This window comes from Diadema antillarum, unplaced genomic scaffold, assembly GCF_040938485.1.
Source record: "Diadema antillarum isolate AM-2024a unplaced genomic scaffold, OU_Dant_1.0 scf00000020, whole genome shotgun sequence".
Taxonomy (NCBI): domain Eukaryota; kingdom Metazoa; phylum Echinodermata; class Echinoidea; order Diadematoida; family Diadematidae; genus Diadema; species Diadema antillarum.
The window spans coordinates 471967-491057 of NW_027270909.1; the positions used below are offsets into that span (position 1 = coordinate 471967).

The 19091-nt window shown below is 39.0% G+C and overlaps 1 protein-coding gene and 1 long non-coding RNA gene across 2 annotated transcripts; both read right to left on the reverse strand.

Moving 5' to 3' along the window:
- Positions 1–377: 377 nt before the first annotated feature.
- On the reverse strand, positions 378–14055 carry LOC139729296 (uncharacterized). Its single transcript, XM_071640227.1, has 13 exons — positions 14043–14055; positions 13574–13729; positions 12613–12753; positions 10918–11034; positions 9831–9986; positions 8979–9116; positions 7987–8088; positions 7149–7316; positions 6574–6723; positions 3258–3362; positions 2500–2655; positions 1648–1785; positions 378–427 (listed from the first exon to the last, which is right to left on the reverse strand). Exons 1-13 carry the CDS (start codon positions 14053–14055, stop codon positions 378–380), a joined length of 1590 nt encoding a protein of 529 aa, XP_071496328.1.
- A 265-nt stretch (positions 14056–14320) lies between these two features.
- LOC139728808 (uncharacterized) lies at positions 14321–16507 on the reverse strand. Its single transcript, XR_011710832.1, has 3 exons — positions 16405–16507; positions 15132–15266; positions 14321–14419 (listed from the first exon to the last, which is right to left on the reverse strand). It is a non-coding gene; the product is annotated as an uncharacterized lncRNA (long non-coding RNA).
- Between the last annotated feature and the right edge of the window lie 2584 nt (positions 16508–19091).

Here is a 19091-nt window from a genome sequence, read left to right on the forward strand (position 1 = left end):
GTGACAACTGCCACATTTCTATGACAAATTTGCTCTTAGCCAATCAAATGCAAGGATTTTGAATTGAATTGTGACCCGCTACAACAAAAGGATCCTAAAGTCGCTGATGGGTGAGCCGAGAAAATCGAGTTTGAAGTCAGATCATCAAAATCCGTCAAAACATTCGGATTTCTGTTTTTGACATAATTTTGTAGTCTAATATATCTTCTATCATCTGCAGAAATTTTGAAGCTAAATGATCAAAGGTAAGGCAAGAAAATAGCATTTTTCTGGGCCATGATTTTCCGACTTTCAACGGAACAGAAACGTGTCCGAAGATTTGGATTTAGCGCCACAGCTAGACTCCGCCCCTAGCAACGAGGGAGTGATCTCATTGGTCAGTACGTGGCATCCGGGATACTGATTGGTCCTGCGTAGACCACTGGCGCTAAGCTTGAATGAACATCGCGGAGGTTGCTAGGAGCGTACCCTCTATTGTTAAACGGTGAAAACTGCCTTGCTTCCCCTTGATCATGATAGCGTCGGAAGGAAAACTTTGAAGGCGGTTTTCTCGAAACGCTGATTTCTTAAACCACTCGACATGCGCTAATAAAATCATCCATATCTCTGCAACCGAGTACTTATATGAATCATGTTATATATGACATTAAAGTGGAAGAGTAAGGGAATAATGTCATGTCATTTTCAGGAAATTGTCCACCCCGACTTTCGGATGCTTTTGTTGCAGCGGGTCACAATTGAATTGAATTGAAAAAGGATTTCAGTAGCTTGTAACAACTATGACAACTTGTCATTGATAACAAGTTTTATGAAATGGGCTTTGCACTAGTTTTACACCATTGGTGTACAAGGTTTTGTATTCACTACCACAAAAAGACATTATCAGTCTTGTTTTCTCTGGCACAGTATATCCTTAGCTTGCACAAGTATTAGAAAATACAGTAAACATTTTGAAACTTGAGGATAAGAATAAGTATGGGCACTAAAAAGAGGCACCTTTTGGCAGATCTAAAAGGTGCAATAACTCAGGCAGAATTTGTCATTCCAATGTTGATGGAAATTTGTTCCATCTTTCCTATCTGGAATTAAATGATATGTCAACAGCTTTATCTTTCTCACATTCTGAAAAATACTGAAGACACCTGTGGAATTGTTGGGTATCACCTAACCCAAGGCATCTGTCTGCGTTGTTTGACATGAAAACAGGCAAGACACAAGCAGAGACAGCACTGCAGTATCCTGAGGTTGGAAAGGCATTTTTTTTTTTGGAAAAAACAAAACCAGGATATCTTTCCTGCAACAGACAAGTGCAGCAATACGATATTAGAAAAAACAGCATTTTTTTATGAAACTTGCAGTGTCTATGGAAAAGAAAAAAACGAGAACAAAGAAATAAACAGTACAAAATACTTAAAAATGTAATCCTGTAGTTGCATACCTGTGTTAACCCGTTGAGAACAAGCTGATTTTGTTACAACTTGCATTTCCCATAGGCAACTGTCTGAGTATAGTCAGGACTAATCTTAACCCATTGAGGACGAGTCCTGAGTATACTCGGGCAGATGTCTAAGGGAAATGCGTGTTGTAGCAAAATTAGCCCATCCTCAATGGGTTAAAAAGGTGAAAGGAAGAAGATACAAAACTCACCTTCCATTGCGATGTCATAGATTGTCCTCAGTGGACCAGCCTGACAGGTGTAGGTACCCGCATCCTGTGGGCTCAGGGCGTTGATGTTCAGTCTGGTGGTACCAGGGATGGGTGTGTCCACGTACACTCTCTGAGTACCTTCATACGGGAGCAAGAAAAGGAAGATTTTCATTAATCTGCTATACAGAGTAATGTATATGGCATATTTATATTTAGCAAGTCTAATTTTTGGGGGAGCTGGACTTCCCAACCACTTTCCGAGGCTTAAAGGGATGATATAGCATTGGTGGAGATGAGAATTGGGCTTTTAACTTCTTGCGAGATACCAAAAAACACTTATGAAATAGTACAGAGCATACCATTTTAAGAGGAATTCAAAGTTTATTTGATGAAAATCAGATTTGGAATGACTGAAACATCCAAAAACAATTAAAGTAAAACAAAGCGATCCTAAAAAAATTGTGGGTCCCACACTTTATTAAAATAACTCTGTTTTGGATATCTCAGCCATTTCAAAACCAAATTTCATCAAATGTGAATTCCTCATGGAATTACATCCTCTTTCATATTTCATTAGAAGTTTATCATTATCTCACCAAAAAACATTAGAAACCTGAAATTAGGTCTCAACCAAAACTGTACTATCCCTTTAATCTTTCCAATGGGCATACAGTAATGATCCATGAAATTTGATCCCCCCAAAAATGAAAATCAAGGCAGAAAAAGACATTACAGAATTATGAAAAAAAGAATATCAATGACTGCTGTGTATGACAGAAAGTTTAGACATAGCAAACTAAAACACAGATCAACTGGAAGGATTTGGAGATATTACCATGGATGTAAACACACCTGACAGACGAGGCAGGATTGGCTGCTGTTGAGAATCCAGCCAGACTGGGTTGCCATAGGGATTGTTGCCAGGTGACTGGCACAGCAGGATGAGGGTGTCTCCAAGTCGAGGCTGCTCCGAGGTGACAGGCATCACAGTCAGCACATGGGTGGTTTCTGGTTGAGACGAGGCAAAAACAATGAATTTCTTCTTTTCAATGCTATTCAGTCTTTATCAAGTACATGTACCACTAGTAAAAAAAAACCACAAACCTCTGATCAGCAAATACTGATGAGATAAAACCAAGAAGTTGGAGGCATCTCAGAAGATATAAATAAGAATCATATAAATACAACACTAAAAGTATACAAACATATTATTATGCATCATATACACCATGGATACTTGAGTGTAGTCACTGGTAAAAAATAAAGTTAATTGAGCTCCATTGAACATATTTTGATCATTAGGGTAAAGGCAAAATTTTGAATTTGACACCATAGTTCGAACTGGTAAATAAAAATCATTTTAACATTCTCTCCCATTCTGCAGCACAAGCTCGAATTTAGCTCTCACATTATGACTTTTGACTGGAATTTTGGAGACAAACTAAATTGAATGATCAGTGAAATAATACAATCACACAACATCTGCCCTTAAGAGGGGAATTTGTATGACCAACACTAGCACTGAATATTTCATACTAAATGCACTCTGTAGAAACACTGAATACATTTACATGATAGTGGTCCCTCTATTAAGTGCATGCTGGACTTACCTGGACTCTCACATGCATTTCCACTGAAGCCTGGTAGACATACACATCTGCCCAAGACACAAGATCCTCCATTTGAGCATGGGGGGAAGCAGCGGTCTGTTGGCACTGAGGGACAGAAAAATCCCATTCCATTACAAAAATGTATGGCACTACTGTTTGAATACTATGTGCATGGGCGTCACCAGAGGGGGTGCGCTGGGTGCGAACGCACCCCCCCCCTTCAGAACCTAAAAAAAAAAAAGAAAAGGAAAAACGCTTCAGTCTGCGAGCGACCTCAACGCCGGACGCTAAATAATTGTTCTTTTTTTTATTTTTCTTCTTATTTTTTTTTTAAATTTTGCACCAGGAGGAAAAAAAAACAAAAAAACAAAACAAAACAAAAACAAAACAAAAACAAAAACAAAAAACAAAAACAATCGCACCCCGGCTCTGGCAGCACTGATGCTATATATACATCACGTGTTTACTATCTATCGCCCGTATATTTCATTCATTGTGCAACGGATTATCAATTGAGAAAATGCAAAAGCTCCGTCGCATGGGAGGGAGATACCCCTCCCACACCCTCCCCCGTTATAGGTCTCCAATCAGTGGCGTAACTGGGGGGGGGGGCACCTCCCCCCCCTCAATCCGCTGGTTGAAAAAAAAAATCAAAATAGTAATTCAAGGGTTGGTAAACTGCTTTTGAAATTGACATGAAAGGGTGAGGAAGAAATTATTTTTTTTTTCTCTACGATTTCTTTTAACCATAATTAAAGAGGCATCAAGAGTGTGAAACATTGCTAAAAAAGCCCGGAGCCGACAAAAGATTGTGATTCAGTGTGATTCCTGGTTGGCATTCTGAATGATAAGCAGGATGGAGCAGTGTACTATGCGCTGTGGCATAGTGGATAAGACTCCCGACTCCCGAACGGAGGACCGCGAGTTCGAATCCCGCCCAGTGCTTACATCCTTGGACAAGATGTTTTTACCCACTTTGTTCCTCTCAACCCAGGTGTATAAATGGGTACCTGGCAACGCTAGGGTAATAATAATAGCAGGGCCCTCTGGTAGAGCAGTGGCAACACTGAAGAGGCTACCCCTGGGTAAATAAGACCTTATTATTATTATTATTATTAACATCCGAACGGCAAAGAGTCGCTGCAATGTTGCGCAATGTGATGTAGAATGTACACCTCTGTACCTTACACTTCGTTATATCAAAGCTAGATCAGAGTGTTGCTTTACATACTATAGTCTATATCAAAATGCCTTGCATTGCCTATGATAAGCCTTGACCTGGGCTACTTCCCAACTTTTCTATGTATAAAACACACACACACAAACATAAACAATTAGGGGATGCTCTAAAGTGCAGATTTTGGACATCCTTCCCCCGCTTGGTCACTTCGACGCCCCCTCGCTGGTCATACCTCCCCCAATCATGAACATAAACCGACATCCTTGACTACCAGTGGCGCACCGCCCCCCTTAATTTCCAAAGCGAAAAAAAAAACATAGCTACAAACGTCAGTTTTGGGACTGTAAAATTTTAATGTCAAAATTTTCACTCTCGCTCGCTCCGCTCGCTCGTATTTAATCGCTATGCCATTCTCCTGATGTTGCTGCCAGTATGAAATTGCCAGCCGCCGTTGCACCCGGTGTGCCCCCTCCTTAATTTCCAAAGCGAAAAGGAATAGCTACAAACGGCAGTTTTTAGACTGTAAAATGTCGAAATTTTCAAGCTCGCTCGCATTTTAATCAATTGAAATCAATTCAATTAAAACTTTATTTCAATTTTCGAAAAGAACATAAACATTTCACTTTCTTTGGTAACATATAGAATAAGGTTGCATAATCAAAACAAAGTAAATTGAGAAAACATAATTGTGGAACCATGGGGTAACAAAAACGTTGGAAGGAAAATTGATTGACTGAAGTGATACAGATGATATAATTGTTATCCCATCCTCCTGATGCTATTGGCAGTAATTGCCAGCAGTTGCTCCCGGTGCACCCTGCTTAATTTCCAAAGCGAAAAAATATAGCTACAAACGGTAATATTTTGACTGTAAAATGTCAACATTTTCAAGCTCGCTCGCATTTAATCGCTTTGCCATTCTCCTGATGTTACTGCCAGTAATTGCCACAGTTGCACCCGGTGCGCCCCCCCCCTCCCTTAATTTTCAAAGCGAAAAGATGTAGCTAAAAACTGCATTTTTTAATATGTGAAATGCCAAAATTTTCGAACTCGCTCGCTTCGCTCGCTCGCATTTAATCGCTGTGCCATTCTCCTGACGTTGCTGCCAGTAATTGCCAGCAGTTGCGCCCGGTGCGCCACCCCCCCCCCTTTAATCTCTAAAGCGAAAAGATAGAGCTAAAAACGGCAGTTTTTGGACTGTAAAATGTCAAAATTTTCAAGCTCGCTCGCTCCGCTCGCTCGCATTTAATCGTTATGCCATCCTCATGTTGCTGCCAGTAATTGCCAGCAGTTGCGCCCGGTGCGCCCCCCTTCAAAGCGAAAAATTATAGCTACCGGTACAAACCGCAGTTTGGGATTGTAAAATATAAAAATTTTCAAGCTCGCTCGCTCCGCTCGCTTGCATTTAATTGTTATACAATTCTCCTCTTTTTTTTCTTTTTACAAAAAGTCCCTCCGTGGAAGGGGTATATCCCCCTCCTACACCCTCTCCCGCTCGGTTGCTTCGCTCCCTCGCCGAGGATCTCACACCGTTACATAATGTACCCCCGTAATAGTCATGGAATGTTTATTTTCACTATGCTCTGTAAACGCGACTTTTACACTCTTGTTTTTACAAAAAGTTCTTACCGTGGGAGGGGGTATCCCCCTCCCACACCCTCCGCATTGAAGGAGCGGAACGGATCATCGCCGAGGATCTCACACCGTCACATAATGTACCCCCGTATAGTCCTTCATAAAGATTCGTGTATGTATACAATCACAAGTATAACATGTACAATATAATAGAGTGTGTGTAAATGTACATGATGACACAGGAGCCAATAAATCAAATTAAAAAAAATCTCACAGTTTACATTTACTGTCAAAACGCACCCTCCTTGAAAAAAAGCTGGTGACGCCCCTGTATGTGACATGTCTCAAGTATGGTCATGAACAAAAAAGTTAATTCAAAATATCATCTTACCCTTTGCAATCATTTTTTTCTATAATGCAAGAGAATATGGTTCAGAATTTGGTAAGCATGTATTTCACACAAAGGAAATGACAAGATACTTTCAAATAACTTGACTCTGATCCAACATGTGTCATAATACTACCTCTTTAGTGAAAGACAGCATTAAATCACATTTTTACCTGTCCCTCCACTGGTCTGGATGTCCACTCTAGCCGTCAGTGGTCCTGTGGTACAGGTGTATCGTCCAGCATCGCTGGTCATCAGGTTGTTGATGTACAGTGTGGATGACCGGCTGCTTGTCGGAATGGTGAACAACCGCCCATTTACACCTGAGATTGAGATAAATATGAATGACTTGACACTGTTTGGGGGCACGTAAACACCAATATCTCTTTCTCTTCATTTACACTTTATTTCCTCTCACAATCTGCTTTACAAACAACAGTTATATCATGCACATAGAATTCTACTTTAATGGGACCATGAGCATTACACTGATGAAATCAACACCAGCACGCTTTAAAAAAGGCTAAAATACTTCGACTTGGGTATGTTTATGAATTTTCACATGTCTTTACAGCATTGACTTAACTGTTGCAGCATGAATTCATGCAGGCATACATGATAATCACAGCTTAAAATGTTTATTTTCATGTCAAAATCATATTGCGTTAAACACATGAGAATTCACAAATCACAATCACTGATTCACATTCATTGTACAAAATATGTGATAGATATCACTAAAAGTTACCCTGGGAGAAAGATGGTATGATCTGGTTGTTAGCATCCCTCCACACTGGGTTGAGGTAGACGCTGTTGTCTGACACTCGGCAGTCAAAGTCAATGTTGCCCCCAATCCTGGGAACCTGGTTAGAGGATGGAGTGATGGTGATGCGGTAGGTACCACCAGGACCAATGGCTGTTGGACAATAAAAAATATTGATGATGAGAGCTCAACTTTTTGGCATATGTCAGTCTTAACCTCACAGCTTCTGCAACTGCTATGTGATTGTTCATCTGTGCAGTTTGCCTGGATCCTCCTCCAACCTGTTCTGTCTAACCCACCCCTTTCACTTAACCCACTGGCTGCATGAAAATAATATCTATAAAAATGAAAACAAAAGTTTGCCCTGCAGGCACTGTCCCAGGCCGGCACACAAGTGTTGCAACATCAAGTGAATACTAGCTGTCATTTGTCCTCTTGCTCAAATCCTTGGAATACCAGGTACATGTACTTTTTTTACAAGCAATTTCATCTCATTTCGTGCAATGTTTATATAAAAAGGTTTGTTTGAGAAGTCACGCTCTTCCGAACTATTTCTTTCCCAATTACCATTAAAATGGTGAAAAGAACACAAAGCTTGAAATGAACAACTTATGGAAATGTGTCATCAACTGCTGCTTGTGCATACACAGCTGTACATGTACAGTATCTGAACACAAAACTTGGTTCTAGTATCATTCTGTGATTTGTTACATATCTATACCAGAAAAGTAACATATTACATAACATCTGACAGCATAAACCATGATATGCACAGGATGAAAAACACAAGGCATCTACAATCACACTTGGATCCAGGACTTACTTGGAATCTGGCACTGATCGCCTGCATAGTTGGGAGGACACGCACAGTTGCCATTGACACATGAACCTCCATTCTGACAAGGTCTCAGGCAGGGCCTGGCATCTAGAGTAGGGTGTAAGAATCACAAATAACTACTTTGTCAAAGAACCTACAATTCCTCCAGTGGGTCTGGTGTTCAGCAGTAAAGAGTGTCTCGAGAAGAAATAGTTTCATCTGAATATATGTGATTCAGTAGTAATACAACTTGATTAAAGGAGACCTCTGGATGATTTTCAGATTTTTACATTTGAACAACTATAAATTAGCTATACTGAGGATAGTTTCAAAATATATGATAACTGGGATGAAGAATAAGAATATTTTCAAAATTTAGAACAAACTGGAATGAACAAAGATGATGACATGGCAGAGTCACCATAAAAATGCATGAGTTGGGGCTCAGGCATGCATATATTATACACAGGTGAACTCAAAAGCAACCGGTATTGTAATGGAATTACATTTCTGAAATATGTGAACCTCCTATTTCATCAGTTGTCGATTTATGTACTACATTATGTGGAATTATGAAAATTGTCTGGAATGCCCCTTTAATGCAATCTAGGAATATATCAAAATGATGTACATGCATAAGATATCCTTTCTAACAGGAAATTAATGCCTAAAAGAACCAAAATATAGCATATACGAGACTGAAACACAAATATCTATTTCCCTTTCAAAAAGAATGACACTTCATAGTTTAAGAGACATTATTTCGCAGCCTAATGAGTGAAAAGTACTTCAATCTATAAAAACATGTGCACTATACATGCTGACTGTCTAAAACCCAGTCTTTGATTCATGCTTACACACTGCATGGTACAAATCACATGAGTCACTTCTTCTTTCCTGTGGTGCTAACCTTGGTGAAGAAACATGGCTACCATTTGAACAACAAACATGATGCTCCTAAAACCTATAAAGAATACAGAATAGTACAGGAAATATACCTGGTATACTGATGGTGAAAGAGGTGGTCAGAGGTCCAGCTGAGCAGGTGTATGTTCCTGAATCTGAGACTTGGAGATTCTCAATAACCAGAGCCGTGTTGTAAGGTGATGTGGCCTGGGTGAACATCCGTTGGTTGCCTAGCAATGGGGAAGACAGGATAGGTTTAACACTCAAGTCATCCATTAACCCACTGAGGATGGACTGATTTTGCTACAACATTTCCCATAGGCAACTGCTCGAGTATACTTGGTACTCATCCTCAACGGGTTAACAAACTGTTTATACACCTATGATATCTTCCACTGCTTCCTCTGCTTCTTACTAACTTCTAACTGCATGTGCAGTCAAACCTGTCCCTACAGGCCACCCAAGGGAGAGCAAAACCATGGCCACTGCAGACAGTTGGCCACTATAGGCAGGTTGGACTGCATATTGGTCAAAAGAACTATTTTGAGTGACAATCAGTCAGAAGATGGAAGATGGCTGTCATATTAACACGTAAATATTTTATTTAAATTCTCTATTTTTTTTTTTCTACAGAGGTGAAAAGCAATAATATTCGGAATGAATATAACTCCTAACGAAGCAGAGTTCGAGTTACACAAAGGGTCTGTGTTATTCAGCTCTCTCATTTTAACCCATTGGGGACAGGCTAATTTTGTAACAAAAGGCATTTCCCATAAACCCTTGCCCGAATATACTGGGGACTCGTCCTCAACGGGTTAAGATCTCCCATAATGACTAATGACAATTGTGACAATTGTTGTAAATGAATTTGATGCATTATGTCTTGCCTACACTTGATGTAAGAAAAGGGAAAGTGGTTACTACCACCAACCGGTCAAACTCACCCACACCCCTGGGGCTGATGGGAAGACCGTTGGGAGATCGCCAGACTGGACTGGTGTACTGACCACCGGTCCGAAGCTCACAGTTGAAGCTGACCATCTGGCCGAGGGTGGGTGTGGTGTCCGATGGTGGAACGATGCGGATGGCGAATGGTGTGACTACATCAAGAAAAAAAATGAAGGGAAGACAAAATGCTTCATACTAGAGATCAGCAATGGTATCCTAAATGACCTCAAATGGTAACATACAATGTATCGTTGGTGGGGTGACAAAACCTCCTATCTCAAAAATGTCAAATGTTCAGGAGAGCTAAAAAACATGGCTGCCATAACATATAAGTAGACTCAATGGAAACAGCCAACTTTTAGTTATCATTTGTGACCTTATTTTTGCAGATGGGCATATAAGGATTGGGAATTACATAGTAATGGTTCCTAGCTTCAATATAATGAAGAAAACTCATTTTCACCAAATAGTGAGATACGAGGTTTTGTCACCCCACCAACGGTATGCATGTGTGTGTATACCCGTAGAGATACAAATATATTCCCATACATGCACATGTTGAATTAGTTAAACACTGATCTTGTTTATGCCATCAAAAAACATATGCTAATTTTTGTACAGTATTTTAGTCAAAGATACAGTTGACAAGATTTGGAGGAACATGGTTTTACTACCATATATGGACAGCATCATTTCATATTCACTTAAGTACTACATATGCTTTCCATTACAATCCACAAATGCCATGATCATATTATTCGTCTTTCAATACATATGATTCTAACAGACTTCACCTGATTTTCAAGGTTACACAGCACAGAAAACATCTCTCGCTGGTTGTATAATATCACTGATATAAATGTACAATTGGCATACCTTGTTGTAACTAGTCCATGAGAGAAAACATTCACAGAAACATAATATAACAATCAACCAAACACTACAATACAGACACACACAGACACACATACAAAACACACCCTTAGACAAACAAACATTGCAATCAATTATATGTTCCTATGCTATGTATATATGTTGTTGTTGTTGTTTTTCAAAGAATTAAATTAAGGCCATGATTCTTACCCATTCTCTCACAGATCTGGCCAGTGAATTCCTGTGGACAGACACAGGTGCCATCCATACAGGTTCCTCCGTTAAGACAGGGGATGGGACATGTAGCACTTCCACCTCCACCCCCACCTAGCAACACAATGATTTATGCATACGTATGAAAAAGTTTCACCCTAAAACGTGCAGAAAATTTTACGCGTGGGCTAAGTGCATTCGTGCGCGCACAGATCAAAATGATACATTTTCCGCGATCCATCCATACGCTACACACACAGGCAGCGTTGCACCTAGGGTACGTCACGTCTACAGTACCACTAGCCCGACCAGACGCCGTGCGACAGCGACTAGGCTGGGCTAGGCTACGGCCGGCTGTATGTGCCTACATAGCTAGTACACAGTATGTATGGTAGCAACGCAGCAGACGCCCAGACGGCTACGTGATGACTGCTTGGAAAAACAGGCTTTGTTGATAATTAGTAGGTACTCTAACACTGAACGTTTTGATACTATATGCATTTCGTTATTCATACATCTATCTTATTCATACTGATGAAACAAATACACATTCAAGCTATCTAATTTGATGAGCTCCCTCCAGTTGGCCTGTCGTTGAATTCCCTCTCGCGGAATCGGTGGATTGTAGCTCAGCACGCAACCATGCAGCGCACTGCGAGCACTGGCGCTCTGCGGTGTTAACAGGGATAGGAAGATATGCACTTTGTGCAGAGTACGTACAGACCCAGCGCTGTAATATCTTAGCAAACCGCAACTTTTGATAAAACTATATCTGGAAAGATCAAAAAAGTCTACCGTTTCCTATTGACGAGTAGGAACCATCATAACATGAATCTCAAGCTAAAGTCTTCTAGTTTCAGAATCCGCCCGAAGAAAATTTATACCATACTCCAGTAAAATTTGACAAGCCTTTGATTGTACACCGATCGAGCCCTCAAAATCGGGAAATTTAGCGAAATCTCCATAGGGAAGATGAAAACATGGATATTTAAATGCCAAAAAGTCTACCCTTTCCTCTCATAGAATAACTGCAAATCTAGCATCATTGTACGCAAAACATTTTAAAGTTTCAAAATGCGCCTGAAGGTTTTCGAAAAAAGTGACTTGCTTCGCATAATTACAGTCAATTCATCAAAAAGCGCTAATTTTGATGTTCACTTCCCGTGTTAAACGAGTTCGCGTGGGGCATGCGGAGCAGATGCGCACAACTTGTCCATATGTTACTATAGACTAACATCATGCAGACCTTTTTGAAAAAATCTTCAAGGTATTGGGTATGAATAACATTGGCCTACGTACTTCCCTAATCAAGAAGTACACATTGAATACAATTTCACAATTGTGCCTAGCCCAAGATCATAAGATTTTTTTTATTCATCATCTTCGATGGTAAAATCATTCAAACAATCATACTTTGCTGAATGTTTAATACTTTCTCATGCTATTCTGAGATTTAGTGTCATGTCACATATTTTGAGTTGAAGGAGATGACCGGCAATCTTTGCTGGTCTTCAAATGAAACATGCTGATGAACAATAATCCACTAGGTTGTATGATTGACTATCAGTAAAAATATGGCAATTTTTGTTTATATGTAATCACTACCACCACAATAACAAAAATGAATGAATAGTCATCTTGACGTGCACTGATACGATGACTCTATAAACAGTGATTTCTGCATCATGATACCTTGTAGAGTGATGGTGAAGGTGGCCGTGTGGGGCCCAGTGTAACATGTGTAGGTCCCTGCGTCCTCTCTCCTCAGGCCCCTGATGACGAGGCGAGTCATGTAGGATCCCACCTCCTGGGTACTCATGTGAGGCAGGGCTCCTGCAAGGAAGAACAATGAGAGATTTACCCGTTGAGGACTGGCTGATTTTGCTACAGCATGCATTTCCCATAGACCCCTGCCTGAGTATACTCCAGACTCCTCCTCAACAGGTTAAGGTGCAGAGAGATTTCCAGCAAGTAAGAGAAGCATTGAAAGAGACAAAAAGTAGCCGAGCAACACATTAAAAGTTTAAAAATATGTTAAGGGTAGGGTATCTGAATACAATGACCAATGCAATGTGTTTTTTGCACTGACATACTCAAGGATGTCTTCTAAAACATACATTGTAAGATATAACTTTTAAAGATCATTTTGGCTTTCCAGTGGTACAAAACTTGTGTTGATACAGAATAATGACTTCAAGACTTATCAATTTGTGTTTTTATTGGTGTTGTTACTATATTTATATAATTTCCAATATTCACCCAAGCTTAGCCATATTTGCACATTATGACTCAAGAGAATGTATTTGGTGAAGAGAATTGTTGAAAATAAAATCACTCATGCTGCATTTTTTTCAGTATACACAATATACTAGATACTAGATAGTGTATATTTCAACTATTGTCAAAAAAAATCACCAAGTATAGGACAATGACAGCATATCATAATAGAGTCATAACTACTGTAAAACCAGAAATTGTTGTGTGTAAATTATGATTTTGCAAATTTCACAACAGCCAAAATTCACGAAATTAAAATGCGCATGAAAGTTCTTGTCTACGTTATATTCATTGAATGCCAATCGCAATTTGTGGAAATTTCATGCCGCGAAAATTTCTTGCTTTACATTATTCACTTCTGGGACCTAAATCTTACCTTGGGTGATACCAAATATGGGCATACCATCAGGTCCCCTCCACTGGGGTCGGCCAGTGGGGCTACCCAGGGGCACTTCACACAGGAACGTCAGGTCTTGGCCCACCAGGAATTGGTTGGAATCTGGGGGAAGGATCCTAACTTGGAATGGTGGCCCTACGGAGAGTAGAAGAGAGATGAATTTAAAACACTGCACAATAGTCAGGGAGAAATGTTTGATGATCAATGTATAGATTGAGTACATATTGCAGATGTAATAGCCTTTTGGTCATGTTCACCACCTGTATTTCTATGTTTCTATTTTCTATTTCTGTATTTCAGGCAACAGACTATATCACTTCAGCCAGTGTGCATCCTATTTCAAATCATAGGCCCTACATTGTATCATATTACATTGTATCATATCTTATCATATCATATCAAAATGTAATATATGATACCAAACACTAAAAAAGCTTGACTATCAGACCAGAATCATCCATAATGAATATTCACCATTTAAGCAAGCGGAGCAACTTTTCTATTAAAAGTTAATCGTCACATTTACACACACACTAAAAACATTGAATTTATTCATGTTACAACAGACACATTTTTTTATTTACAAGTAAATATGGGTCAATTAAACAGATGTTATCTGCATCTGCTAACAATGTGTGGATTTTACACAAGGTACTCCTTTGGAAAGTGCAAGGTAAACTTGTATCACCAGCTAGGCAAGATATTACTTATAATTGTCACACTCACCTCTATTCTGACACTGTATGCCAGTGTAGCCAGCATGACACTGACACTGACCACTGTTACAGGTTCCTCCATTAAGGCAGGGTAGGGGACATTCTGGTCCTGCAATGAGCAGGGAAGAAGACAAAACAAAATAGATGAATGCACATCCTGAATGAATTATGAGGCAACAGTTGCCCCACTTCTTAAAGAAACTTGGGCTTATTGTACAAAGACTAGAGAGATTTCAGAATATAGTAGGAAGTGAGCTAACTAATGAATACATATCATCTGGTAAATCTAAAACCGATGAATTTATGACATATAATTTCCTTGTATGCATTTTTTAATACCATAACAAACAAAACCAAAGGAAAATAAAGTATTTTCAACTTTGTTTGAAACTGAAAGAATCTTCAACCCCACTTCACTTAATTATCCACATTACTACAATAAAACATAGGATGACTCACAAATATTCTCTCAAAATGAGACAAAAACACACATAATTTTCAGCCGCAGTTGCATGTAAAAGTAAAATCTCTGGCTAGTAGTTTTCTATTGTTATTGAAGTGGCTGCATTTCAACTTTGTTGTAGAGTTGAAAGATAATTTTTTTTCCTGATGTTTCCACCATTTGCATGGGTTTGAAGTGGAAATATCCTCTAAACACTTATATAATATTGAGGCAAGATGTGGCTCTTCAAAGTCATATCGAAAATATCAGCAGTTCATGATATATACATTAACAATACACACACTCAAACACACACACTCACATAAAATGGTATACAAAAGATCTACATATCATTAGCTATTAACAGACAGTAGCTTACTTTCAACAGTTAGAGTAAAAGTTGTTCGTAGCATTCCAACAGTACAGACGTACACTCCTTCATCAACCTGTTGCACACGGAGCACGTGGAGACGTGATGCATGGTCAGACATGGGCTCCACCACAAACCGTCCATCTGAAATGACAAGAATTATCACGTAAGTCTACGGATACTCTAAAACCTGAACATTTCAAGTGCACAAGACTTGAGAATTTGTGAGAAGCCAAGATTCCCGATGGCAAAACACAAAGGAAGGACATAAGGCTACTTGGCATGTGACATCAATTGTCTATTAACCCTTACTGTACTGGGCTATTTGGCTCCATGAAAATACTGGGGGAGGGGGGCTCTCGGAAACGCAATGTCCGATGAACTTGAAAATTTGCATGCTGATAGATCTTCACGTGCTGAACCTGAAACCATAATTAGCTAATTAATTATTCATAATGCGTATTTTATGCATTTGAGGGATATTTTCATAATTTCAGCCTAAACAAGTACAAAATTACATGAAAACTGTAATAATGAAGAATAATGTTTCCCAAATGTGAAATAAATCAGAGAGAGAAAAAAACAGAAAAAAACAACTTTTTTCTTATGTTTTCTATTGTTTTCTATTCCTTATGTATATCATTGCTTCTAAACTTTGCCCAATTTATTTCAGAACAATATAGAAGCATGAACCAAGTGGAAAACCAATTCCTGAGCAAAATTTATAAAGTAATGCAAGCGATGGTCTATTGACAGTATGTAACTGTACACAAATATATGCAGCGATTAGCCATTTTAATGACATGCGCATACTAATTGGCCCATAACATCCCCTAGGTAGGTCCGATATGGACAAATGTGGTATCAAAATGTGCGCAAGACTTCAGGGGAAAAAGCCATGATGCTAGAATCCAAAATTCCCAGCGGTCGCGATGCAATTGCCAAAAGTATGGAGGGGGGCCTCCCAGGCCCCCCCCCCCCCCCCCCCAGTGCAGTTAGGGTTAAACCATTACGACTTGTGTACTACCTTCATGCACACCTTGACCTGCACATCTGAGTGAGCACATACAAAGCAGTAAATATGAACCTGTAATGTCCCTGCCAATCTGGGGCCCGTTGCATAGAAATTACAATTATGGTAACTTTGCCATCCAATGGTAACTTCCATGGAATTCTTGATTCTGATTGGCTGTTGAGTATGGTTGCCATGGTAGTTACCATTGGATGGCATAGTTACCATAATTGTAACTTTTATGCAATGGGCCCCTGGAGTACATATTACCTGAGTCAACATTGATGAGAGTGCCACTGGGATTGAGCCAGAGTGGGTTAAGGTATCCCAGCTGGTCAGAAATCTCACACACATAGGTGACGTTCTGTCCAAGGGTCACGGTTGGAGATGGAGCAATAATCCTGATATCTGAAACGAAAGTAAAATATATGTGCCAATTACAGATAAGCAATGATAAATGACTGGAATTTCTTCAAAGCATAATTATCTCTGCCATGTGTCCAAAACATAAATATAACTGCGATTTCAAAATTCACATAGACTTTCTACAAGAATTCACCAGCTTCCTGAAGGTGATGGTTGACAACACATGGATCATTAACCCGTTGACAGTCAGTCCGCAGTGCGTGCGATAATGAGGCACGAACGACAATTTTATTCAGAATCACGTTTGCGCAGTTTGTGCCCTTCAGACTGACGAGATTTCGCGATACTTTGCGAGAGTTTTTGCAGAGGTCGCAACAACAGCTTTCATAGCTTTCGCAGTGCATTGTTTGACCCAGGATGGTTGGGTAAGTTATAGAGCTGATTAGGCTCATTAATTTGATACCTAATTTCCCTATTTTTGATCTCAATATAGTAATCCATTTTAGCATCAAAGTAAATGATTATTTTGCCAGTGTTCAAGAAGCTTTTAGATCATAGTTTGATGTTTTGCTAGTTCCTGACTGGTATTGAAAATAGATCTCCGTAATTTCTTCGATTTCACAATCGTGAAACTTGAGCGAGTATGATCAATTAAAAAACGAAGAGGGGCACCATTTTTAAGGTTGTGAATTTTCCTGTTGAAAACAAGGCAAATTATGTTTTCTTACCCGAAGTGGGGTAGTGAATGAACACGCGTGGAGTGTGTTGTTGATACCCAGACAATGGTCGTGGACAATGACCAGGATTGGAATGCTTCATGAGGAATTCCACTATCGCAGCTAGTCTTTGTTCATTCTGAAATGTGGTGTGTGCAAGCACATGGAAACATGTGCTTACTTCTTTCATGTGCATGCATTTCACCCTATGTCAAGAATTCAGACTAGCGGTGCTCAGGGCAATCCACATGAATAATTGATAAAGCATTCATGTGCCTTGCAGCAGAGCTTGGGACAGGTGGTAGCCAGGTCCATTGTTCAGGGTCATTGTAAGTGCACACTCACATACACATCATTGGTTCCTGTGTAAAGTTCAAGTTTTGTATAGAGAGTGAAAATTCGATCACAATCTGGAACCTAACATTTAAAAAAATCATGGATTTCATGAAACTAATATAGGCTTTCATTTTCAAATTACCTCCAACTCAATTGTACAGTATTCAGCTATTACTCATATCAATGACACTTTTATCTGATACATAGTTTTTGAACTCACAGCATTGAGTCAGCAGCCAATGGATACTACGCAATGCGACACGCCGCGTCTTGCGACAGATTTCGACCAATCACAGACCCGGAATTCCGGTGCGAACGCGAGGATAATCTTTTTAAACTCGACGCTAGACATGTCTCTGAATTTTGCTAGTTCCTGACCCGTATTGAAATAAAGATGAGAAAACGTGCCCTTATTGTGATACTATATACTTTCGCGGACATAGTCTTCACCATATTTTAGAGGGGCATGAAAGATTTCAGGTTAGTTTTTTGGCGTCAAACGTGAAGGAATATTTTTTGATACAATACTGAACTTCGAGAGAGATTTTGATATTCTATATTCTTCTTTTCCGTTTTATTTTGATCATGAGCATATTTGCTAATGCTTTCTCTTTCAGTCGATACTACAAATGTCAAAAACTGACAAGAAATACTCGTTCTACACGGATTTATTCATGACCATGCATCTGCTCATTACGTATGCAAGCACCACTCAGCCGTGCATACGACTTGAATAAATACGTGCGTTTTCGCTCACGCTGCGGACTGACTGTTGAGGACAGTTTGATTTTGCTACAACACGCATTTCCCATAGACGCTTGCCCGAGTATACTCGAATATAAACCACACCCAGTTTAATATTTCAAATTTGTTTTTTGATAAACCTCACACTGCAATAAAAAGTTTATACATGTATATCATATTTCTACTTTTGCCATGAGAGAGTAAGAAGGATGAAATGTTACAGGGAAAAATAATGACAAACCACAGCAAGTCTACATCGGTCATTTTAGTGCCTCTCTAAATCTATTGGTATTGTACAAAGCACATCTTGAAGTCTGCCTTCAGAATTATAAAATGTATACATCTCAGGATCTTGTGATCTCTCTGTCTCAACTCTGGCACACTCTGTGTCTCTGTCTCTCTGACATGGAAATTACATGTCAAGAAAATAGCTATGTTATTATTATTATTATTATAATAATAATAATTATTGTTATTATCATTATCATTATAATAATAATAATAATAATAATAATAATAATAATAATAATAATAATAATAATAATAATAATAATAATAATAATAATAATAATAATAATAATAATAATAATAATAATAATAATAATAATTATTATTATTATTATTATTATTATTATTATTATTATCATAATCATCATCATTATTGTTATTATTATTTTCTTGACAGAGTGTGCTAGAGTTGAGACAGACAGATCACATGATCCTGAGATGTATACATTTTGAAGATCTGAAGGCAGACTTCAAGATGTGCATGTACAATATCAATAGATTTAGAGA

What these genes read in the sequence shown, in the direction of transcription:
- LOC139729296 (XM_071640227.1), bottom strand. An exon ending in CTTCACCATCACTCTACAAG is followed by an intron (nt 11,035 to 12,612) that starts GTATCATGATGC and finishes TTGTGTTGCTAG; the next exon opens with GTGGGGGTGGAGGTGGAAGT. An exon ending in CTATGACATCGCAATGGAAG is followed by an intron (nt 428 to 1,647) that starts GTGAGTTTTGTA and finishes ATTCAAGCTTAG; the next exon opens with CGCCAGTGGTCTACGCAGGA.